The sequence below is a fragment of the Anser cygnoides genome, chromosome 14, assembly GCF_040182565.1.
Source record: "Anser cygnoides isolate HZ-2024a breed goose chromosome 14, Taihu_goose_T2T_genome, whole genome shotgun sequence".
Classification (NCBI taxonomy): Eukaryota; Metazoa; Chordata; class Aves; order Anseriformes; family Anatidae; genus Anser; species Anser cygnoides.
Genome location: NC_089886.1, coordinates 1,600,411 through 1,626,518, shown reverse-complemented (window position 1 = coordinate 1,626,518; position 26,108 = coordinate 1,600,411). Strand labels below are relative to the sequence as shown.

The 26,108-nt window shown below is 42.0% G+C and overlaps 1 protein-coding gene across 2 annotated transcripts in view; it reads right to left on the bottom strand.

Annotated features, from left to right (window-relative positions):
• AFF4 (ALF transcription elongation factor 4) overlaps window positions 1-26,108 on the bottom strand; it is a 49,873-nt gene that overhangs the window by 12,241 nt on the left and 11,524 nt on the right. Inside the window, exons 1-14 of one of the 2 annotated variants that reach the window (XM_013175810.3) lie at window positions 23,147-23,301; window positions 20,077-20,203; window positions 17,937-18,728; window positions 16,550-16,594; window positions 15,494-15,580; window positions 10,169-10,205; window positions 8,604-8,652; window positions 7,251-7,271; window positions 6,654-6,708; window positions 5,585-5,622; window positions 5,058-5,220; window positions 3,598-4,515; window positions 2,062-2,150; window positions 308-545 (exon numbers count right to left, since the gene is read on the bottom strand). In XM_013175810.3, the coding sequence (XP_013031264.3) occupies window positions 308-545; window positions 2,062-2,150; window positions 3,598-4,515; window positions 5,058-5,220; window positions 5,585-5,622; window positions 6,654-6,708; window positions 7,251-7,271; window positions 8,604-8,652; window positions 10,169-10,205; window positions 15,494-15,580; window positions 16,550-16,594; window positions 17,937-18,728; window positions 20,077-20,199 (2,655 nt within the window). In that variant the 5' untranslated portion in view covers window positions 20,200-20,203; window positions 23,147-23,301. Of the gene's footprint in view, window positions 1-307; window positions 546-2,061; window positions 2,151-3,597; window positions 4,516-5,057; window positions 5,221-5,584; window positions 5,623-6,653; window positions 6,709-7,250; window positions 7,272-8,603; window positions 8,653-10,168; window positions 10,206-15,493; window positions 15,581-16,549; window positions 16,595-17,936; window positions 18,729-20,076; window positions 20,204-23,146; window positions 23,302-26,108 lie in introns of those variants that run through there. The other variant, XM_066977112.1, reaches the window with a different exon arrangement.

The window sequence follows — 26,108 nt, the reverse complement described above, 5'->3', positions numbered from 1 at the left end:
TGTAAACAGATATGTAGTGATATTTCTCATCAACAAATAAGCAGCATCTGTAATCAGATGTCTAAACTCATTTCAGCAATTAACACAAGCATTTCGTAGGAATAAGCATTAGTATTCCACAATCTCTCCCAAGTTATTTTCTAATTTATCGACTTCCAAGGTACCTAAGCACCACAACATGAAACAATGCAAGTCTAAAACTAATTGCATTTCAACTTGAACTGTGAATCATTGTTTAGATCACACTGAGTATGTGTTTCGCTTTGCAGTTTGACAAGTTCAAGGCAGTCACAGAATAGCCCTTTACCTTGGTTTCTTTAGTACTGCTAGAACCCTTTCCCTCCATCTTCTTCTGTTTAGAAGATGAGTTGCTTTTACTGCCACCACTACCGTCCTTACTGACGTTGCTGCTGGACTTCAAGGATGACGACTGACTGACGGTCCTCTTCCGCGACCCATGTTCCTGCTTGGAATCCTTCTGGAGGACTGGGGCAGCAGGAGACGGCAGTAAATCCTTCTCCTTAGCAGCACTTGGCTTTAGAGACCTAACAAAATGAATACATTTAGTTTTGTCTTTTATTTTTCAAAACACAAAAAGAGCCCACCTTCTTTTTCTTTTTTTTTTGTCCCCTCCTCCTCCCCCAAAAACCAAGGTTTTTATTGTTAGCCCTACCAAACCAGATTCAGAGGAAGAGAGAAAGAACAATCATCACAGTGACTAGATGTTACAAAGCCTGATTGAACTGGTTTTTACCATTTTATCTGTTCTGACCTGAAAATGCAGCAGGCAAGTTCTAACCATAAAACCACATCCCTGCAACAGTTCTTAAAAAACACCCTAAACACAACGTCAGAAATTAATGCCAATGTCAGCGCCAGCCTGTCTATTGCAGACTAGTCAGCCTAACAATTCAGAAAAAAGATGGTCCAGATAAATCAGCTCTGGAAGCCGGGGAACTGGAAAACTTCCTCAAGTTCACCTTTTGGTACACTCTTACCTTGGCTGCTGAGGGCTATCGTTACTTATTCCTGGCCTCCCTTTTTGCAGAGTACAGTACATTAAATAATTATTTATACACAGTATTTTAATTAAAACGTAGTTGCATTTAATGAAGTGTCCTGCAGACAACCACACTGGCAATCAAGCAAATATCAAGAATAAAAGGAAAAAAGAAAGACAGAATCAGAGTGGCTCGGGCTGGGACCTTACAGATCACCCAGTTCCACCCCCCTGCCACGGGCAGGGACACCACCCACTAGGCCAGGTTGCCCAGGGTCTCATCCAGCCTGGCCTTGAACACCTCCAGGGGTGGGGCATCCACAACCTCAGTGGGCAACCTGATCCAGTGCCTCAGCACCCTCTGAGTGAAGAATTTCCTCCTAACCTCTAATCTAAATCTCCTCTCTTTTAGTTTAAAACCATTCCCCCTTATCCTGTCATTTACAAAATTACAGAAATAACCTGCAATAAAAGGGTATTGAAGGATGTTGTTTTTTGCTAAGTCTGCACTGTTTTATTTTTTTGTGTCGCTCACACTTCAGATAATCTGTCAAGCAAATTTGAGGCTAAATCCATGGATCCAAGTCTCAATGCCATCAGCGTCCCACATGTCAGTTAATTAACTTGTTCTCAGTTTACATACTTGCTAAATGGAGGATTACCAGATTAGGTTAATTTAAAAGTATGGATTTTGCAAGATCAAAAGCTAGATGCACAGCTTATTTCTAACAACAAAAAAAAAACCAACACCATATGTCAGAGAAAAAAAACAGGAAGTGTACTTTCCATAATAAACCAACCCTTCACTTCAGGGTTTACCTTAGTTTTGTTAAGTAAAAAAATGTGCTTGGTCAACGTTTTTGGTTATAGAAATCAATTTCCACCAGCTACTAGTAGAAACTGAACTAAATCAGTCGCAAGAATAAGAAGCATGAAATTTTACCCATCGATTAATAGTGAGGAGACACTTTGTTGTGGAGGGAAGGGAAGGGGGGGAGACGGACATCAGTCTTCTTCATCACCCTGAGCTTTTGTGTTGAAGAGATAAGCAAGATACTCACTCTCTACTGCTAGACGTCTTGTGTCCTGATGGAGCTTTCTCTTCCAGTTTTGTTTTCTTGCTTTCACTGGCTCTGTTTTCATCCTCATTCTGAATAAAGCAAACAAGAAATACATCCAGGCAAACGTCTACATTACTATCTCAGTGAAGCTGTAAAGGTTTCATATTTAATAGATTTCATTTAGTAGGTATTTTGCAGTGTACAGAATAAGATCTGTACAGACCACAAAAACATTCCCCAAAGCATCTAGCCTGCATCAAATATTTGACCAGATATTGAACCCTGAGACTGAAACACAATGAAAAACAAAGTCTGACTTCTAAATTACCAACCTGTGTAAAAAAAGTGGCAGTCAAATTGTACATATTAGAACAAAAGTATTACCATGAAATACCAGAAAAAAGTTGCCAAAAGCTTTAATAAGAGATCAGGAAACAGATTTTATGCTGGGAGCCTATGAATGCCAGAAACAGTAAAAGTCTTGTTGTCTATAAAGTAAGAGATGCTGAACACCAGGGTTTTATATACACCTAATCCTAAAGTCAAAGGGTTTTGAGGGTGCATTTCAAAGCTGTCTTCAACAAGCACTGGGAGTAGAAATACAATGAATAAACCAGAACTTAGGGCCTCACAGAGTATGTCATCTGGTACAGAACCAGACTCAAACCCAAAAGGTTACACTTTTGTCACACCGATATTGCAACCTTGAGCATCACCATCACGAAATCACAACAGCAACTGACAGTCACAGATTTGCTCTTTATACAGACTGTGTATGTTCTGCTGAGTTTTTCCAAAAGCAGTTTAAAATTATTCTAGTAGCTACCCCCTACCATTTTTCTCCCAGCAGTGCTAATTCTGTTCAGATCCCTCATTAATTCCTGTCCATTTTACTGTCTCTGGGGATTCCTTCTTTTTATTTAATTGAGAAGATTAAATGCTTTTCTGAAAAGACTCAATATTATGGAGAGAGACTTCCAATCCCAGTAAAGCAGCACCCCTGAGCTTATGGTTTCTCTTCTTGCTGTGCCCCAGGTCTGTTTCTGCCCCGTCCCTTGTCCCGGCAATAGCTCCCATGCAACTGCATCATTTGCTGTTTGAAGGAAATGATCCACATCAAGCCTTTGTTTTTTGGCCAGATGAATTTTCCTTTGGATCAGCTGCCTGAGCTGGCCTGCAGTGCAACAGGGACTAATGGCAGGTGGAGCGGAGGCAGGAGAGCGCAGGATGCAGTGCTCGGAGGTACAGAAGCTGTACGACCTCCACGAGCTCTAGCTATGGTGCTCACAGACCTCCAGGTACAACTTTCTCCACATTCCCTCCTCACTCCAAAATAAAACTCTAATAACCCCTAATACAATGACACAGGAATGATCAACATATTCTACACAAAATAGTGGCCAAATTCATCTCCTAAATTACTCAGCGTCTCTACAGCGAGGTATGATATGGGTTGCTGGATTATACACTTCACCCCCGTAGCAAGGCAATAAGGGGCTAAGATAACAGGCAAAATTATATCTACAAAGTCATCACCTGCTTATGTTTCCTTTTGCCTTTTGTAGAACTTTTGTCAGAAGGCTGCTTCTGGGATTCTCTTGTGTGCTTCTCGGGTACGTTTTTCTTTTCCACTTTGGGCGCATCAGCATCCTTGTAAGGCTTCCCTGGTATTCTTGATAAGAGGCTCAGGTCAATCTTCACAATGAGTGGGTACCTTTCATCAGGATCACTGAGTGGTGAAAGAAGCTCTTTCTCTTCCATAGGAGAGAACATTCTATGCCGAAAAAAGCTGTCATCCTCCTCCATGGAAGATTTAACAGGAGTCCTATTGCTCTCAGAATATTTGGGAGTTTGTGATGAAGGAGGCAGGCTTTCATTTTCATCTGAATCAGAGGATGAGGTATCTGTTTCTATGAATTCCCTGGATTTCTGGGCAGATTTGCTCGAAGCCTTGTATTTCTTCTTCTCCGTTGTAGGCCGAGGGGAAGATTTGGGCTCTTTCTTTATGTTAGGTTTTCTGGAACCTTTTGTGGCTGCCTTATGCCTGTTTGAAGGTATATTTGTTGCCATGTCTACTGGGGTTTCACTTTCTATTTTAAGACCTCCTCTAGGCTCTTCAACAGATGTCTTTTCTGCCTTCTTGGGCTGCTTTTTACCTACAGTCCTCCTCTGTGTTGAGCTGTCACTCTGCGCAGGTGATTTCTGCCTGCCACGACTGCTCTCTGAGCCCTTTTGGGTGGGTTTGGAATCTCGCCCTGGTGTAGAAGAAATCGAATCCTTGGATCCACTTTGATCAGCGTACCCACTGCCAGTCCCCTGATCCCGTCCCTCTTTTTTGTAGCCTTGTGAGGACGGGATATTGCTGTCCACAGAAGAAGCTGGTGACACTTTATGCGAATTAACTTTGTTCAACCAGTTATCCAGTTGCCACTTGTTTGTTGGGGGTGGCTCTGGCTAAAAACAAAATTTAAAAAAACAGCAGTGTTACATTAAGCATTTCACACTTCTTCCATCTTTTCTGCAGGACACCTATACTGTGCTGCACGCCTGAGCAAGAGGTACACCAAACATCTGAGATCAATAATTAACAACAAAAAAAATGAGTTGATGAATATAGTTACAAATAGCAGTTCTCGTTTTTCCCCTCATCCAGAGCAGCTGCTACCCACAGGCAATACCTGCTGCCACAGCTATCCAGACTAAAAGACCACAGTTTTTTAAGATACTGTTACTGTACCTAAGGTCTGTACTCCACCAAGTAACTGGTGGTAAAAATCACCTCAAAGTTGAACATCCAATGTGTATACAGCACTGTTATTATATCCAACTAGAGGTGCTTCAGCAAAAGAACACTGAGCAGATGTGGGAATGATTCCACATGTGTCAGTTCAACTTTTTTTTTAACCACTTTGAGAACACGTTCAATTTTTCTGCTTTTAAAACTCGGGATGAATGCCAAACTAATGAAGACAGCCCAAATACACGTCAAATCCTACCTCAGGGGATGCGCTCTGTGATGGTTCATTAGCTTCACTATCACTGGAACTGCTTTCACTTTCAGAGTCAGATCCTGAACTGCTTTCGGATCCACTATGGCTGCTCGAGTCATCCCTTGAATTATCTGCTCCTTCACTGTTATGCTGCGAAGGTTCAGAATTACTGAAAACAAAAATGAAGAAAAATAAAGAAATACTACCCAAGCCGCAAACACATCCTAGAAGTCCTTCCATTAGGAAGGATGAAATCTAACATTTTAATTAACATTTGCTTAAAAATTCAACAGAATGCAATGCACCCTGGAAACAAACAACAGCCTTTGTTCCCCCCCCGCCCCATTCACAAAGTGGTTAGTATAATTTGCGGGATAAATGCCATTCAATCACCGATTACATTCTCATCACCTTTTGCTCTAACAGAAGATGAAAGATAAACAGATTTTAGAAATGAGATCAAGTCATGAGTGCTGACTGGGCTGAATATCACTGCTTTACTTTCTATGCTGCAATCTAGCAGGAATGCCTACCTTCCAGGTGTGCTCCTTGGCACTGTCTTATCACAATCCTGCAATTAAGAAGAAGAGCATGAAGCTTCTAGAAGTTACTTTAGGATTGCATATACAGTTATGTTGCAAAGCATCAATTTAGAGCCTTAAAATTTTAAAATATTTCGCCTGAATAGTGTTTTAATTCAGTACTTGCGAAAGTTTGTCTCCATTTTCCTTGAACAGAAAGAAAAATAAATCAGTTTTCTCCAAGTTTTTACTACAGATGTGTCATCTTAGAGTCCCCTGTATTCTGAGAGATCCTATTTTCTCAATCCCTAATAACATCTTTTTGAATCAGATTCTTTCAAATTCTACGATCCTATATTCTAGAGATGGCCGGAGTACTAGTAGGTAACCAAGTAAATGCACTATCTTCAAGTTTTCCATGTGAGAAAACAAATTAAGTAATAGAAGTGGGAATAGGGAAAACTTTTTTTTTTTTTTAATAAAAAAAGGAGAGTGGATTACTGCTGGGTAGCATAGACCCCACAGGTATTTTTAATTTAGCATGCCAAATGCCATTTTTAGCAGAAACTGCACAACATTAATATTGACAAAGAAGAAAAATTAGACTTATCTATAGCAATAAAGGTGCTGCTATACTCAGTTACAGATAAAACCTGGGAGTAAAACACACAAACACAGTAGCTCTTATCATCTCAAACACAGTCCCTGCACAGAAATGTTTATGCCACACACTTGTTAGACAGCATGGAAGAACATGAAGGGTTCTATCTTGAAATGGCAGGCCATTACATATGTTATGAAGTACACTCCATTTTATTTTCAGAGAAAGTTCGTTTGAAATCAGGAAGGCAAGAGTCTTTAGGTACAAGCGTACTATTCACACAAAACAGATGATTTTCCCCCAGTTTGCATTGTAGAATACCTGGAGCTTGTTTAAAAACTTGCCAATTGATTTTTGCTTCTCAATTACAAATCTCTGAGTTGCTCAGTTTGCTGTTGGGAGTACTGACCGCTGCTGAACTACCAAATTATCAACGCGCTTGCTATACTTTTCTGAAACTTTGGTACTGAATGAACATACCTGCTCTCCATCGCTGTCTTCACTACTGCTAAGTTTTAAGTCATCTTTCAACATACTGTAAGTAAAAGGGAGAAAGTGAGACAAGTTTTTCCATGTACTTTAATTACATTCAAAGCATTCTTCTATATTGTTTATACTACAGAGTAGGCTGCGTGGGTGAAATCTGCAAGTTATCATTCTAAAACATTTAATTGTTTAAGAATGGCGAGTTAAGTCATTCTTTAAAGAAAAAAACAGATTCTAGTACTTTCACTCCTTTGTTCAATCTGTCAAACTTAGAAATGAAATCTGATACATTTTACTAATGCAGGAAGAGCTAAAATCTGTATGTTCAATGTCCCATATACAATGACCAAGAATACTGTTTTAAATAGAATTAAGTGGCTGTTTCCCGTCTCACGGCAAAAGCACAACTGTATTAAGCTATAATTTTTCTATTATTATTCAAAGTTACAATTACTCTATTATTTAAGCTAGTTATAATTATGCACACTATTTCACAATACTGAAAATATACGAACACTTTGAAAACATAGTGGAGTATATTGCCTTTGTGCTTATTTAAAAAAAATGGATTACAAAAATAAGACATCTTACTCTGTCTGGTTCGGTTCACATCTGGAGAAAGAAGATGAGAAAGGATTAAAAGTTTAGTATATCTGAATTTCACAGTATAGTTGTTCTACTGATAATCTGAAAAGAGACACCAACCTCTAGATCTAGTTCCCAATATGTTTTTCACTGCTATCCTTTTCCAAAAGATACATTTAACTCATTTTTTCAGCTTTTTGAACAGAGCACAATCACTTTGTTTCAAAGTGTAGTGCAACAGTAAACATCTTCTAATCCTTCTTCCTGTGCACCCCAGTTCAACTAATGTACAATGCTATGTCTTGTCCTTAAGATGTTCTTGCATTTTGTTTTGGAAATAGCACAGTTCCTTCATGGAATTACACTACCATAACAAAAGCAAAGTCAAACAGTGAACTCCTATTTCTACTACTTGTTGAAATGGCTGCATTATAAGCATCTTCTTAATCCTCATGTTTTCAGGAAACTGACTGAAAGTCTAAAATAAATAAATAAATCGGCCTTCAATTATTTTCTATTTCCTTCCCACAGGTCATTTGCTTTTTAGTCTTGTTAAGACTGTAGTATGTACATGGACAAGCAGAAGAACTAGACTTCATTTTGCAACTGCATCACAGCAAATATTAACTCAGAATACCAGGTTTTCAGAATCTATCACTTTTATGAAACATACAATCGGGTGGTAAAAATTTATTTTCATGGACATGTTTGTTTGGAAATTATCTTGAAGCAGCATATAATCAATTTTCAGGTTTGAGAAAGGTGGTGGAGTACAGTCATCTAGAATCTTCCAGTTACTTTTTATTTTTTCTTTCAGTTGTATAATTGAGGAAGTATAATGTTGGGTCTGTATACCTAACAAAAGCGTTTATTGGTCACTTAAGAGACCACGTAGCATGAATTTAACTAGATCCCAAACACAATTTACTATGTCCTCCAATAACAAAACAGTTCCTCATCCTGCCTGTTTGTGCAACTGCTGCAAGCTGCTCCTAGCTGACAGCTTTGCAATGCACACGTCTGGTACGTCCTGTCCCATCCTGCCCGTTCTTATATGCTCGCAGTTCACAAGCCAGTTCCTAGGTCCGAACTCCTGCACACCTACCCTGATAGCTGACGAAAGCAGGGGAAAGGAAAGAAGGCACAGTGTATTTGTTACTCATACCAATACACCGTATTTGCTGTACTGGCCCTGAAAAAGGGCTTACAGGAAATGATCCCTGTTTTCTGCCAGTCTAGTACAAGTATGCTAAGGAGTCTGTGCAAGAACCGACACAGCCAAGTAACAGAACAGCTATTTTCCCCAATCTCTTAAAATTCAACAGTTATTTGAGAAACGTTTTCTCAACAGCTACTTACGATTTGGATTGATGACCATTGGATGTTTTTGATGAAGGATTATATCGTTCTAGAAGAAAAAAGTGCATAGTTTTAAACTCAGACAGGAAAATAGTCACTCCAAGATTGCCAGAAGTAAACAGTCTTAGATAAACAAATCCAGAAGGGCTGAGCGAACAGCAGAAAGGAAGAACCAGCAGACACCAGGTACAGCCTCCCAGAGACCAGCCAAGTGAGTGGATGCAGAGACAAAACACCACGTAAAACAACTAATTTAACCGAGAAAATCTAGAAAGTTATTTAAATCATCACCGTTGAAACCGATACATGCTTAATTTGGTTTTGATGGTGTGAAAAACTGTTTTGCTTCTACCAAGATTAATGTATTGCCTTCCATGTGCTGGGTACGGGATACAGATCAACCTGTCGAGTTCTTGACTTTTTTCAGCAACCCCACACAGCTTTTTAGTGGATAAGCAACCTTTAAATCCAAAAAGAAAGCTCACACACTCAAACCAACTCTTACAGTCAAAATATATACTGATATAATCTGCTTTTCAGTTTGGGGTTTTATTCTTCCCTTTCCCTTCATTGTGGTATATTGTTAAGCATAGTACAACAGGAACAAGAATTGAAGCTGTTAAAAGTTTCCCAGAAAACTCAAGCAGGAGTTGAAAACCAGATCTATGTTTTATTTATCCTGCCTCTCCATTTACATGCAGCGAGATCAGTTGCTCCCAGAACGCACATCTATTTGTTAGCATCAGGGAATTACGTTTTGTTTCCTTAATTCCCCACTGTATTAGGTGTTTAGATTAAGCTGCTTGTGAATACCTAAGAATAAACCATTACGCTTTTACTACTTAATCTGTTTAATCACTTCAACAGGGAGTGGAAAGACTTCTGGAAGACAACAGCACAAATCTAATTCCATTTTTCTAGGTATGTTACCTGGTTAAATTATCCATTTTAGTAATATTCAAATTACAGATAGAATTCAAGAGGAATAAAAGCTGCTTTTGTCTAAAATATGGACATATATTTTGGGACAAGAATTCAAGATTATTAAGCATATCACTATAAGAATTCTTGATTTGTTCTTTCTTCTGATTTTATATCCACAAGGTAAAAATGAACATGGCAAAGGAGAAAATGCAATGTGCTTTTTCTACTAAAACATGAACATATGCACTCTATTAGTTTCTATTATGTCCAGAGGTTTTATCTGAGGGTGTTTTGTTTTTAGTACTCAGCTATTTTCAGTCAGATCAACCAAACAGGCAACTTTTCAAGAATTAAAAAATATGACAAAGATACTTTTTTTTTTTTTTTCCCTAGCAGATACAACAGAGTTGCAAGGCTGTTACTGGCTTTCTAGTTCTCAACAAGAAACTAGAAAGAGAATCAAATGCTATTTCATAGGTTAACATTTGAGAAAGTACAGAAAAATCTTAACCTACACTCCATTCTATGACCAGTCTGGAAAAGCCTCTCTCTTTAAAAAGTCTGACATCTTAGGGGGATACTAAAAATACTGAATCACAACAAAAACATTACACGTATTAAAGGAAGTTTAATATACTTACTCTGTTCTCCAGTGCCAAAACTGGACTGTTGAGACTCCTAAGGGAATAAAAAGATCACAGGAGTTTTTTCAAAGGGAATTTTAGCATACCGAAAAACATGCCATCATCAAGCTATTCTTTGACTTTAAAGGATGGCACCTAACCTTTAAAAAAACAAAACAAAACCACTCCCCCCCCAGAAAAACACACACAACAACAAAGCAGAAAGAGTGATCCTTTATCTGGGCCCAAACTCCTTTCACCACCCATAGCGGAACAGCAAGCACATGGAAAGAGCGCTTCATGTTCTTCGTCTGGACCTCAGCCACCCCTGCGTGCCGGGTTTTAAGGGCCACGTGCAGTTGTACCACTTGGTATCCAAAACTCAATCTCTATGGAACTTCCATAAATCCTATCTTCTTGTATGTTTAGCATGACGATGAGCAGTTTGGTACGTTTTTATTTTCCTTATACAGGGGGGAAAGCCTTGCTGTTAGTTTTACGTAGTTTCACTCAAATTCCTCTCTTATCTTCTTCAGACAAATACAGCATCTCAGTGGGCAAGCCATGAGCATACTAACACTCAATGAACAATTAATGATTTTACTAATGCTCATAGTAATGAAAAAAATCCCAGCTACAGATGAGCACAGGAGACAATGAAACCTGAAATCCCAACAGCCCTGCACAAATGCTGCGTCCGACTCCTCGTCTCAGAACGCTCCGCACGAGTTCCTGGGGAAACGCAGGCAGGCACAGCTGGCAAACAGATCATTTCCCTTCCTCGCCCCCACCCCTGTCCCGACAAACAGCCAAATCCGCATGTAATCAGGCAATTCACTTGTACCAAAGCCAATGAACAGCGATATGTACCTGCCTTGAGACGTAACAGACTTGTTACCTACAAGTCTAGCCTTGAAAGATGAAGCCTTGCAAATTTTAGCACTGGTGTGATCTTTGGTATTCCCATTCCAGAAAACCCACTTCTGTCTCCCGAAACATAGTACATTATCAAACTTTTCAAACACTAACATATTGCTTCAATAAACAAATATGCGGAGTACCGAGTTACCGAAAAACGTCTAAGCCAGTTTGCCATTTCAAACCAGGACCCTCCTGACCTCATTTTAAAATGAGGACAAATGCTGACTTTAAGCATGAAAGTTGAAAAAATTGAGTTAATTCATGAAGTCACACGCGCACACTTTACAACAATGAATTGCAGGGGTTTTGGTATAGCTACAAACCAGTCTTCCCTAACAGCCAGCTCACTGGTGTGCTGAGTTGCTATATGTGCAATTTCCAAATGTAACAAAATCTTTATGCAACAAGGGGTGCTTAGAAGAATCTAACTTCCTTTAACTTTTTCATTTCAAAAGTGGAAGAAGTTGAAATAATGTCTTGGACAAGTATTTTGTCAGTAGTCTAGAAGAGCAGACTATCACTTCTCTCAAAGCCACAACTTGCTAGGCGGCTTCACTTTCAGGTGTTCCAAACGCCTCTAATCTTTACCAACTGAATGAAAGAAAGGGACAATAAAAATAAAATTTAACTATACTTAAAAAGGGCAAAGAGAAGACGAAGCTGGAAAAAAAGTGTTGCGACTTCAACAGAAAGCAAAGCTATACTTCCTTCAAAATAAAAACGGATTTTTATCTCTGACACAAGTACAAGGAGCGCAAGCGTGATTCCCCAATTTCCTTTGCCTACCGTCAACTTAGACAAGTAGACAAGACTGATAAAACACAAGTCAAAAAAGAAGTAAAGACCATACAGTAATCAAAATACCACATCTACAGAGCAGCTGTGCTGGGGTGAGCACAAGACGAGGAACTGGCACCCATTCTCACCAGTAAACATAGCATAAATTCTGCAGAAAGCGCCTGCCTCATTGCTCACGTCAGTCAACTTCCTACTTCTAAGGCATAGTGCAGTATTTCGGTTAAGTGCACTTTAACGAGGAGTCATGTTTAAATACACAACTTTTTCCAAATACCTTGCCATCTATTTTGTGTTTGAATACATTATTTAAGAAACTCAGAAATTAATAAGTAAGAATATATATTTTCAACTATGAGGTTACCTACAGCAGTATCTTCTAAAGGTCTACTTCAAGAAGAAATTGAAAATATCTTAAAGGAAGGAAACCTCTTTCACAGAAGACCACTGAGGTTAGGTAGTGAAGACACTTAAACAGGAAATAAAATTGCTGCTTGTAGTTTGCCACAAGAACTGCGGTGAGAAGAACACCTGGTAGCTGATGAGAACAGCAGTGGGGTACCGAATCCTCTCCTGCAGGTCAGCACTCGGGCTGCGTCCACGCTGTGGTGAATGGGACCCGTTTCCATGTAACGTCTGAAAACTCAGGTCAGATCTCATTTTTATTTCTCAGAAGAAAGTTTCTGTATCACAAAGGATCGACACACCTGCCCACTGGCCATTACGGTCACTTCAGCACGGGGCAGACGCTGAACAAAGCTGGAGACAGAACCCACCTCTTCAGAGACGTCTCCAGGTCACTGCACGGGCATGCAGGCACAAAACCTGGCAGTGATGCTTGCTTTGAGATGAAAAGCTCTCACCCTCTAAGAAACAGCTGGATTTTTGAATATATTTTACAAACACACCAGTACTTCCTGCTTTGGAGATTTTGACTGTGAGCCCATGGCTTTTTTTTTTTATTATTTAAAAAAAAAAGCACAACAAAAAACACACTTACATAAGATAAAATTATAGAGTGTTAGGTCACCAGATAACATTTTTATCAAGAGTCAGGAATCATTTTTTTTTCATAGTATCCATAAAACTTTCCCTGACCTATTTTCACGAAGTTCTATCTTCTGATTCAAAGACTTTCTGATATTAGGTATATTTATAATAATGCAGACGGGCCCCAGTCAGTGGTTTGAGTCCCTGCAACCTACTCACTATCCGCACATAGGGAAAGTGATCTTATCCCGACAGTCTTACAAATAAAATCAACTGGTCCACTAAAACAAGCCTAATTTTATGTGTGCAAGCAAAACATGCCGGGCTTCTGCACACGAAAAGAATGCTGTGAAATACTGCAGCATATCACTTGTAAATAAATAGAATATTAAAGAGAACGAGCTTTTCTAGAGCAGCACTGCTTGATTAAAGTAAATCACTGCTTTGTTTTGTTCTCTGAATTCTGCCCTGGGTCCAGGCAGCACAAGCCTATGGCTCGCTGGCTTGCTGGAATTATGCAAAGATCCTGCTGCCAAGAATGACAGAGGGGAGAAGGCAGAGGAAATTACAGACTTTGGATATGGAGAGAGAATTTGACAAAGTTCCATGGCTAAGATGTGCAGCCACAAAATAAAAAGGCTGGCAAAAAGTCGAAAGAGTCAGAGCAGCCATAAATGGAATTTTTTTGCAAACTGGGTGAAGAAACACAATCCAGGTTGATAGATTCAAAAAAAAAACAAAAAACAAAAAACACGCAACCACCCTTTTTTGTTCAAGCATCAACAAGGCTGTGCAACCTTACGTAGTTTGTCTGGACATGGCAAAGGCCTACCTATCTCTGCACAGCTTCTTTCTCCCCAAACTGAGTCAAATAGATGCACGGAGACAAAAACACGGCAAGACGGGGTGATGACAACTGGACTGTCTGTAGCTCCAAGATATCTAGCCAGTAGGAGAAACAGAACTGTTTAACCTTTCATCAGTCTGTGGGAGTTTGTGGATGTGCACTTACAGAGGCTGGAACTTTTGACCAAGAAGTAATCATGAGCTATAGCTGGAGCCTTTTGGAAAACTGTACTCGTTCAGTGCTCATCTGGGCAAATCACCTACATTAAACCTTTTTCCAACACTGAGGCAAACTATTACAGGTGCTCACAAGAAAGTATTTTCTTATGACCAACCAGTCAAAAAGAGAGAACATATTTCTTTTCAAACGAAATTGTTACAAAGAGTAATCCAACGTGCTTATTTCATGTATTAGAGCTCCTTTACTTGGATTTTCAAACACAGGCAAACTCCAAAACATCTTCATGCTAAGGGAAATAGGGCTAGGACATTGATGTCAAAGCATTCATGTAACAAGACAATCTGTTTAGACAGATTTCATTTAGAGATCTCAGGAAGAAGATCTTAAAATACATTTCACTGAACTGTTTTGGGGAGTAATTTGTATCAAGCAGGAAACTGATAGCAGCAAATGGTCCTCTAGCAAAGCAGCCTGGTCAGAAACAGGTGTGAAAGGCCTTCATGATTATTAAGGTAACTTTTAAAAGATGACCAGCATAATTTCCGCAATCTGAAATTATGCCAAATTAGGGACAGAGTACCTCAACCCATTTCAGGTGTATGTTGAGCCTTGAGAAAAATTGTATTCTCAAGTTAAATCTTTTTCTGCTAACAATAGGTACAAATTCCTAAGCGAGTCAGCTAGCGTAAGCTGAACTGTACTTGCTAAAGTTGCTCCCCAAACTATCTACCCTGCCTACCTACCAGCTTCCAAGATACTTCACATTACAGAGCTGCAGTTCAAGGCAAACAATCACTTCTGCCAGTTTGCCTTAAAACACTGCAGCTGGGAGTGCAAGAGCCAGCCCGAGGGGAAAGGAGCAAACAGTCAAGAGCAAAAAGGTAGGAGAATGCGATCTCCTTCCTCAGAGGTGTCGGCTCAAGCAGGTCTCCTGGAAACATGCCCTGTGCTGTCAGCAGCAGCAAAAAGCGACCAATTTCCCTTTCAAATTAATAGCTTAAATGCTTCAGTAATCATTAAGTACATGGGAAGCTAATAAGGCAAATTTCTGGGCAAGTGATCTCAAAACTTCTTTAGCAAAATGTCTCACTTAAAATCTTTTTTCCTTTGTAATTGGAAACGTAAGATCTAACAGAACTACAACTGGACTTCAAAATTGCGAGGAAAATTTAGTTTATGCAGAAAAGTACATTTGAATTTCTTAGCATTTACCAGCCAGTCTCCACTGCTTGCTAGATGAGGTAAATAATGCTTGCTTCTGCACAAAGTGCTGCAAAGTATTCCCCTAACAGGGAAAAGGCTGAATGGCATTTTAAAGCTTCAGAAGTACCCTGAAGAAGGTTTGAATTTATGAAATAGAACTTAACATAAGAATGAACGCTTATACACGTCTTTGCAGACGTTGAAGACTGTTTTATGCATATAAACAAGAGAAAAACAATTACATTTTTCATAAGAATGACAATGTTATTGTTAAGCAAGATAAAGAGTTGCATAGCACTGAAATGAGCACAGAACTATACAGAATTGAATTTAAGAGTTCCAAAATCCTAATCTTTAATAGGAGCAATTTTTTTAAACAGCATTCGGTATTTAACTACAGCACTGACCTTTGTTGGAAAAGGAAATTTTGACGGTTCAGTTTTGCACGGTGTATGAATAGCAGTCAGTGGAGGAGGCCAAGAATGGGTCATCTCCTGTACCAAAACAAAAAAGACGAGCTATTAACAGAACAAAAGCAGAGCAAAGTTTTCAAGTTAAAATCCTGATTCAAATGGTAAACCTCTCAATTTTCAGTTCATTGTTCACATTTCAATGAGCTTTATATTCAAATCTTAATTTTCCAAATGTATAACAAAAGATTTTGCACATAAACCTAAAACTTAAATTGCTACCCATGAAAACAAATAGTTAAGATGTAACAACAAAACAAGCAGAAAGGCACAAATCAATAAAATTGGTTGGCCTGAACATAAACCGAAGTAGAAGCCAGTCTCTGATCACTTCAGCCTGTGAAGAGCACATGTAAGATAAAGGGGTAGAAAGAAAAATCCTGGGAAAGGGAAATCTATAAAATCTGAGAAAAAGAGGTGAAAATCAATACCTGAAGCTGGAAAGAAAGCATCTTGTATTCAACTCAGAGCATCTCCAAGGACCATGGAGTACTGAAGGTCAGAGCAAATACACTATGGAAATGCTCATGGGGCAATGACACCTTTGTGATAGCACGCATATGAACGGGAGGTCACACGAGGGGTAAAAAGGCTTGAGATAATAACGTAGCTAGAGAAGGGTCTGCTGTCGGGTAGCTACAAATACTTATAATCTAAAAAGATATTGGAAGGTAATGACTTTTTTTTGGTGGAAGAAATGGCTAAATTCTGGTTAGATTAGCGGGGACGGGGCTAGAAGAAAAGGAATGCCACAAGGCTACCCAGGAGGTGGTGTGTGCACCCAGCGATGCACAGTGCCCAGCTCACACACAGCTCTGCCTCCAGTTTTCCCCAGTCTACCCGCTTCAGAGGATTAATTGAAGAGCCCTCCTGTAATGACTTGCAGTCAAGCCAATTTAATAGGAACTAATCAACTAGAGAGTACTTTCCACCTCCTTAGTAACGTTTGTGTTTTCAACAAATAAGTTATGAAAAAAAGCAGGGAGAACTTACTTTTAGAATTTCATCCACACAGCTCACATCGCCAGATGCTGACGCCTACAAATCAAAACTCAAGATTAACATCTAAAGCAGATTTTCTTTAAAAGATCCCAGGAGTTTGAAGCAGTTAAAAATAAACTTCGATCCCTATCACGATTCATATAGAGTCTATATAGATACAACCAGACCTTGTTAATTCTTTCCAACAATATCAATTTTAATATCAGATAGATTCAAATTTTTATGGGATGAGTCACATCCAGTTATGAAAAGCAAATACACCGGATCTATAAAACTGCCACAATAATCTCTTACTTTTCACTTGACAGTTAAAGTGATCTTAGGCAGTCGGGGATATTAAAAACTTCTGGGAAGAGGGGGAAAAAAGAATCATGGCTTTCAATCTTTCCCTGGAAGAAGCCACTGCATAATATCTGAACTCAAATGCATGACCATGAATACATAGTAATGACAAACTGCTTTACAAAGTAAAACAGAGCACAGCATGAAAGTAGAAACAGCAATAATTATGAAACTATGAATCTTCTGCATCCGGGACACTACGAACAGAAAGAAAGCAGAATGACTACACATTTCACTGCATTAACATCAGCATGTCAAGTCTTTCAGAATGTGGAAATAATTTTTTGACTTTCCTTATCTGTTTTCTGAATCTTAACTTGCTATTTATTGAAAACCCAGGAACAAACGTTTTTTTCTAGCTACTGCCACTCAAACAGCTCATATGAAATGCACTGACATTTTATTATTAAGAAAGGCACTCTCCTTGCAAGTAAGCTGTAGTCAAGGTCTGTGCCTTACCAATTCCAGGATTATTAAACTATTAAAAGTTGTTAGTCCAATAGTATTCTGTATTCAGCATACCTGATGGAAGTTCTGAATCTTTTTCATTTTGGTGTGCTCTGGGGTTAGCTTATGTTCCCTAGGTGAAGGTATATTAATCACATCTAGAAATTACTACAGGCTTCAAAAGAAAACCTGATATACTCAGATAGTATCACTTGACTAAGACAACACGGCTCCCAGTAAAGACAATATATGGACACAGACTTGTCAAAAGACTTGTGAATATCCTACTATTTTACTGACTTCTGACTTCAGAAGTACTCTAGGAAAATTAGCCTGTCTGGGTTAGCTAAGCCTTTCTCAGTATGTCTCATTGGCCCTGTTTAATGAAAACCACAGTATCCACATGGAATAATTTCACATTTTCCATTTAAAATACAGGTCTTCACCAGGAAAGACGCTCTATTTAACAAAAAACAGCATTTACTATAAACTACGTCTTGGTTACATAGATTGGGATTTTAAAGAAGCTGGAAAATCCCAGACCAAAGGGACTATCGTTTAAGAACCCAGTAAGTAGGTAGGAACTTACATCTAGTGGTTGAGAAGGTATTTTCAGCTTGGTTAGATGTGCTTTGCTGCTGGGCTTCAGCTCATTCACACTGCTGCTGTGAGTCTGACTACTGTAGTGTTCAGAAGATAACTTTGGTTCCATGGATTCCTGCCCATCCATTGGCCTGACATAAGCAGTGGGTTTCTGTAACATTGAACTGGACTTGGACATTAGTGAAGGTGGAAAAGACTGATTAGAGTGTTGTCCACTTGAAAATGAGGGTACGCGGGAGGGAGAGTCCCAGTTGGCATCTGGATCCCGGGGAGATTTCGACCGTTGATGTTCTTTGCTGTGATGATCATTTCCATGAGATCTCGAATGGCTGGAGCTCAACGAAGAAACAGCAGGTGGTTTTCCAGGGCTGGAAGAACGGGATTTGGAGTGTTCTGATCCATGCTGGCTTTTTTTGCGGCTGCTGCTGCTACTGTATGAGTCACGGTCATGCCTCTGGCCACTACCGCTAGTGTTATTGCCACTGCCACGCTGACTGCTGTGTCCGCTCTGTAAACCCGAGGACCGTTTCTGAGATTGCGAGGAAGTGCTAGGTGCTGGTCCTACAGGAGTCCATTTGCTACTCTGATGCGAACTAGTATTATGTCTCTGGTCACCAAAGAAACTTTGGTTTGATTTTTCATCTGCTGCTGATGGTACAGTTGGTTTGGGAATTCCAACGAGCTTCTGTTGCGATCTATCTCCTATAAGATCCTCCATTTCGTCATAATTACCGAGCATGCTCTGAATGCGACTAGACAATTTGTCTTCTTTGCTGGTCTGTGAAAATCAATAGAAAAAATGGAAATGCAGAATTCAGTGTTAAAAGTCACAACTTTGCTTTCAGTGAATTGACTTGACAACTAGTGCGGTTAATCTACATTTCAGGGCTAAGATCGTGGCTAGCACCCCTATCTTTTTGCCAGTGTTTCCTGATCCTAGGTTTACTTTTCAAGCAATAATTTAACACCCTAGAGCATACAGAAAAGATGTGCTTAGGCAGCGCTTCTCCTGCGTCATTTTTCTATATGACTGAAAACTAGAAGGCTTTTGTTTTCAATTTCAAAATCTTTGATCTTTAATTTAAAAAATATATATTTTTTAGAAAATAACGACAAAATCCCTACTGGCAGAGAAGGTAAGGAAAAGGAACAAAATACTCTGGAATACTTTACACTTATTTCTACAGCTTACAAAAGAAACCCAAACAGACTTTGTTGCTTTTACTGATGCCCAATCAATATTTATCTTCTAAAAAAACAAAGCCGCTGTTAAAATCTAGATGACCAATAGAGGTTTTAGTCTCGCCATTTAGAAGATAAGGGAAACAGGGAAAAGCAAGTAGCCATGCAAGCGAAAAGAATTAAATGACCTCCCTGCCCTCCACAACAGGTATACTGTATCCCAACCAGCTTTAGTTAACTTCGTGCATGTGGGATGTGGTCGTCAGGCACAGTAAAGTGATGGAAGGACAGGAATCAAACACCCCACAGCTTTTCTCGTTCAGGAGAAAGGTCTTCAGTCATAAGGTTTTACTTCTTGCGAACTAGAAATTGTGATAAGGGAATGGCTCACCTTTTAAGGTGTGTTTTGAACTATGTAATAAAAACCCTAAATGATTAATTACCCTAATGATTACCCTAACGTAATAAAAACCCTACTTTCTTTTTTCTTTTTTTTTTTTTTTAGCTATCCCAGAATTAAGCTTTGTTTGTTTTTTTTTGTTGTTGTTTTTTTTCCAACTGCTGTTCAGCAAATCAAACCTGGAAGGAAACTTCGCACAGGTTTAAAGCTGTAAGAGATCATAAACTAAAAAATTAGGTACAAACTAATATCGGCACACTAGTCAAAGCTTAAAGAAACAGGACTACACCAAAAAGCTGATAATTCTATTATGTCAGGTATTTCAGCACTTAAAATTAACTAACCTCCTACTTAAATACTCCTATAAATCTGCCTGTGAAGCTAGTTACTAACTGTCCATCCTTATTTTCAGGACTTGCTTAAATACTGGTTGACATGAGAACTGTAATCTAAAAAGTTTTCAGATAAAAATAAAATTTTAAATACATATTTGCATAGAACTGCCACAAAAAAAAGTGAATTTGTGAAAATGGCATAAACTCACAACTTTGTACGGTTCCGCAAAGAGAGGAGAGTTGGGTGGAAAGGCTTCTTCACCCTGCTGAATTTCTTGATTTCGCCTTTCCCTTTCTTTCATACGCAGCACATTCCGGTCTTCACGGTTCATGTTGCTACAAAAAAACACAATTTCCTGATCACAGAAGGAAATGAGAAAGGATGAAGGCAGGCGCAGTTAGCCCCTGTACCGGTTCTCCCAAACGAGATCTCAGTTAAGAACCCCCTGCTGACTGCAGCTCCTCAAAATGGAAAAGACGTTTTTGTCCAGTTTAAAGAACCTTGCATTTAGAACAGCTGTAACCCACAATTTACAGCTACCTTCTGTTTCTGACTGGGAGAGTTTATACAGGAAAAAAAAAACACAGAGTCCTCAGGCAAATAACTATTTCAAACTATTTCACCTGCTTGAACCATTTAGCTATTTCAACCCACCCTGGACATCTCCTATTCGTTTCTACAATCCTCTTTCTCCTCAACATCCCCCAAGCGTTCTGCAATTCCGTTCTCTTCCCCCACGCCCATTCGGTGCCTGAATTGGGCTGTGCTTTGGTTTCAGCTCTGCTCCCGACGTACCTTTCTGGGCACCCATTCTCCACCATACTCTGACCTCGAGCTTTGATGTTGTTTCCAGGTCTACCTTCCTCCCTCCCTCCTAAAGGACATTTCTAGTCAAAGCGGTCATTTCCGTGAAGTTCTGTCTATTTTGCATTTTTGCCTTAGGCCACACGATGTGCGCCTACTGCAAAAATGCAGATTAAGAAGATGGAAACCTCCCCTCTTACCAATCTTCTTGGAAGTTTGCTCTTGCTGTTTGAGTTAACAGCAATACGCCAAACTGTAGCAACACAACAAGAAAATAACGTCAGAAGGGATTCCCTTTGCGCTTGATAAAGCTTCGGGACTCACAGGAATCAACAAAATCCGATGACCGATAAGGCCTCACTGGTTTTGTGCACGCTACTCTCCATATTAAAGAGATCTATAAAAGCACCCTACCGGAATGCAAAAAGCACGACTGGTGCTTCCAGAGAAGAAATACATATTCTTTCACACAAGCTGCAGTCTAAAATGAAAAAGTCACCTACTTAGAAAGGCATTATTTCATGTCTCTAGACAGCTTCCTGTTAAAAATAACAACAACAAAGTTTGCTACAGCACTGACTGGAAAGCTGTGTAAAAGCAGCTATTCCATTCTAGGAAGACTTCTACCCATCACTCAGTCGTTTGTTTGTTTTTAACATTATTCTTTTCACCTTACTAAGATTTTAGCCTTTCATTGCAATTTCTTACTCATTCGGCTTCATTTTGCCTACTGCTCTGCTATAATAAAACCTACAGGGACGTCAAAGCCAGAACAACCCCAGCGTCAGTCTACACATTCACTGCTTTTCAAGGCGCTGGATTTGTTGCACTTCCCTGAAATATTTGCGTTGTAAACAAGGTAAAAGCGTTAGCATAATCCTACTCAATGCTGATACCAAGCCTATGAACATGACAGTTTTTAACATAGATGTGAAAATTACTTTTTCCCCAGTTACGCTAAAACCAGCTGAGCTCCTGTAGCTGGAAGCACGCCGCAGGCCTGCCTGCTGAGGGGCCGCACGCTGCCCCGCCGCCAACAAACTGCCTCCGCGTTTGCCTATCCATGGCAAAACGCAAATTTCTTCTGAAGGACGGAGGTTTAGGAAGCTTCTTCTTTTTCCGATTTCTTACACACGCAGAATTTAAACAGAAACAACTATCCGGTTTAACTACACTGATCAGTTAAGGCCCACAGGAGCAGCCTGAATCCACGCCACTTTACCAGCAGAGGCAGCGCGTCAGGCAGGGCGCAGCAGGACCCTGACCCACCTCGGAGCTGTTCGCTCACGCGAATACACCGGGGCTGTGACTATACAGCTGTGCACTTAGAAGATTATAACGTGCATTTAGAAGTTTGCATCTACGCTTCACAAATGGAAGGTAAAATTGTAAGGTAAAGCTCTTTAGTAGCTTTTACGGAGACGAGCGTCATCCCAGAGCTGTACCGACGTCCTGCAGCTCTTTGGGCTGCGGAAGCCACGGGCTGGCACTTGGTACAACGCTGTCGCACAGAAGGGACGTTAAGGCAGACATCGCTTGGAGCAAAACCAGGCAAGCTGGCTCCATCCGCCAGGTCAACGCAAAATTAGGCTTTGGAAACATAAAACCAGCTGAGTGCACTTTTTACCGCTCCTCCCTAGCCCTCTGCAGTACACAGCAAACGGCAAACACCTCCCCGGGCAGCCGCTGTGAGCACGCAGGGACTGGGTTTGGGATTTCTTTTTGTTTTACTGGGGAAGGAAGGGAGGGGAATTGATGATTTGGATCGCGTTCAAACTGGACTTCTTTATCTACTCTTCTACATCTCTACAGGGATATTTTAAGCACCTACAGCGTGTACTAAGCTATTAAAATCACATCGGCATTAAACATGCAAATCAACGAAGCCGGTGCCTGTTGGCACGGTGGGCTCTTAACCCGGCGCGTCAGACAGCTTCCCAGCGAAACGCACCCCGTGCACAGCGCCACACACCACAAGACGAGGCCTGTGCTCAGGGGAAATGGGCAGCGCAGGTACTTTGAAAAGCAAGCGACTACGGCACGCCTGCCAAACCCAGACCGCTAGCAACAAAGGAAATTGCAGGAGGAACTTCTCAGAACGCTTGCGTCTTGCCCAGCTTTAGGGCCTGCTGTCACCAAAACTGCGCAACCCTTCGCTGCTCCTCGGCTCTTCCACCCCACGTCGGAGCAGATGCCGCCTCGCTGAGAGCAGGCTCCAGCCCGGGGGCAGCCGGGGGCCAGCCCTGCCCGGGCTCCCCCGCCACCGCCCCCCAGGAGGCGGCAGGGCTGCAGGGTGCTGCTGCCTCTCCCCCAGCCCTGCCGCTCGGCAGAGTTCAGCCTTTTCCCGTGCGATAAGCGCGGCTGAACTCCTGCCACCCCGACCCCACCCTCGGCGAGGGGACGGCGCCTTCCCTGCTCCTCCCTCCCCGCACGCCGGGCCTGGAAGCGAAGCCGAGGAGCTCGGTGACTTGTACCTGCTGCTACAGAGAGGATCCCGCTGTAATTCCCCTTCCCCTCTTCCCGGGAGGGCTGAGCCAAAGCGTGAACCCCTCGGAGGAGCTGAGCCAGGCTAAGGGAGACGGACCTACCGCCGCCGCAGCGAGGCCCAAAGTCACCTGAACTTCCACATCTGGAGAAAGAGAAGTTCAAAAATTAAAAATAATAAATTAAAAAAAAAAAAAGCAAACAGGCCCAAAGCACAGCACAGCGGTTCCATTTGCAGAAAGCCTCACTGCAGGCGGGTTGGGTTGTTGCTGCTGTGCGGTCAGCCAGGCTGCACCCGCACAGCACGACCGCAGGGCAGCTCCCCACGCAGCTCACTGCATCCAAACGCCGGGCCTCCCTCCTCCAGCCCGACTTGAAGAGTGGAAGGAAAGAAGGAAACGCAGGCAGGAAATTCACAGAGTCCCAATACCTCTGTGTGCGTTCCTCAGCCACCGCTAACTGCCCACCTAAAGGCACGGAGCACGCCGGGTAGACGAGCGGCATTCACACCATCCCTACAAGAACCATGATTTTCGTGCCTTGTTCCAACGCCTTACTCAATCCCGCCTGGTACTTCTGCTCGTCCTCAGTCCACAAAGGGCACAGCTTTGGCTACAGACGACTGCAACCTTGGACTTTCCTACAGCGAGGTACAAGCACAGCACTCCCCCTGCCCCGCGGGGCTCCCTGCCTCCAGCCCTCCCCCTGGGGCGCCGCCACCAACCCCTGGTACGGGACTTTTGGGCCACGTTCCCAGTTTAAAAACAAAACAAACACACCCCCACATTACCACACAGTACTTCCAAAGAAAAGGGCGCCTGGGCCGGCCCCTGGGAACAGGCGTGGGACGTGCAGCCCCCTCTCCTCACCCCTCCCAAACCACGTCCCGGCGCCAACAGCGGCATCGCTCCGTCGTCCCGTGGGCATCCAGCTGATAAGGACCCCCACCGGGGAGCCCCCCACGTGCAGCACGCCGAGAAGTACCCCAAAACCCCGACTTTTCAGCCAGGCCTCAGCGGATCCTCAAAGTGTGTTCACAGCACCCTCACTTCTTTGAGACAGCCTCGTCTACCTCAAGGGCTTCTTCCCGTCTGAATCGCTTTCAGAAGCAGCAGAAATCCAACAGGTCGCTCACCCAGCACCGGCTAACCGGCTGTGATGAAACCCAAATTCTGTTTGGCAACATTTGGCCGTGAATGATAAACGGGCTTCGGAGAGAACGCAGCACGCAGGCCCCAGCACCCGCGCAGGGCACACCCGGCTCGCACCCCGCGCTGGAAATCCTGCCTCTAAGAAGGAGCAACGCGTCCGCACAGGGCAGCCTAACAGTGCCAGAAGCTGCTCTGGCGCTCCATCCAGCCCCCTCCCACAGATACGTCGTTTATTTCAAATATATTTCACTTGTACCAGGAATGGCAGGTAGCATCTGATCCCTGTCCTCCCAGCTTAGGAACCAAGCGTGGCACTGGTCCTGTGCCTGCCGCTGAACACGCACACACACACACAGTCCCCAAATGCTGCTCCGACAGTTTAATACAAATGCACTCACAGAAGAGTTGGTAAAGAAAGAAGTTAAAAACAAAACCCAGCCACCAAACCCTGCCCCACAACAGCAGAACGAAGAACGCGGACGCACAAAGCAGTAACGTGCTCTGCTGTGGCCACTGACAATTTAACACTTACCAATAAAAGTGACTGTGCAGGCTTAACTTACAGCTTTCTACTCTATGGTAAAGAAAAAGAAAAGTGCAGAAAAAAATGAAACATTTCTTACAAAACCAAGAAAGCTTTGCACAAAATTGTACAAACTCCAGGTACGTCTAAGGATAATCACGGTGTTGCAAATACAGAAGCATTAACTACAGTCATCCAGGTGTCTTCATACAGCTTTGTAACACTAAAATAAGCAACAACAGCAAAAAGAAGTTTACAGAGAATCTAAATAATAGTCAAGTGTCAAAAAAAAAAAAGAAAAAAAAAAGGCTTTCAGAAGACCGAAGTGCCCCACTTTCCTTCTCTCCCTCTCGCCTCCGACCCCACGGCTGGAGCTCCCCGGCAGCAGCGGAGCTCTGCCTCGGGGACGTATTTAGTTTGGGACGGCTCCAGCTGCAGGCGTTTTCTGCTCCACGAGAGGAGAGAGCAGCTCTACCAGAAGTGTTCAGCAACTCTAACTCGGTATCAATCAACCCACGGCGAGGCACGCTCACACGGCAGGATCACTGATCTGCCTGAGCACGAGAACGCGTGAGCCATCACCTCACTTCGGTATTTTGATGAGAACCAAGGGTTTGGGTTGGTTGTTTCTTGAAAAAACGACCCCATGTCCAGCAGAGAGATCCCTCCTTCCAAGGTTTCATTAGAAGGTCTCTTCTGCTGGTAATCTGGTACAAATACAATTGTACTGGCAGTATAAAACTAATACAAGCCGAGGTGCCCCTTTAATAGGAATGTTAATGTTTGTAACACGTATCTGTCTTGTACTTCTCATCACGGATTCCCTCTGCGCGCTCACCAGCAAGCTGCTAACGAACAGCTGGAGACGAACACCTCTGTACGCACCGTAAGGGCGGCAGAGCTTTTTAAAAAACAAACAAAAACAAACGACAAAAAAAAGTTGCCCTAGGTTAGGTTAATGTTTGATGAGAGCCGCCAGAGGGAAGAGCTAGCCGCCTTCTCCTTCCCGGCCGGCCCCGCGGCTGCAGAACCCCCCCAGCGCGCCGTGCGCCCGGCCCCGGGGAGCACAACTCCTTCACCACCGCTAGCTGAGAAAAACGTCCCCGTACTCCTTGCAAGAGCGGGTTGTGAATTCCAGTGCCCCAGCCAAGATGCAAGTAATTACGTCCTGCTCTTTAATTTTATCTGCCGGATTCCTGCCTTCAGTCCCTCGCCTCGCAGAGGGTTACTGGAGGCCCAAAGAGGCAGCGAGTTCTGCCCGGGAAGGCACCGCAAGGA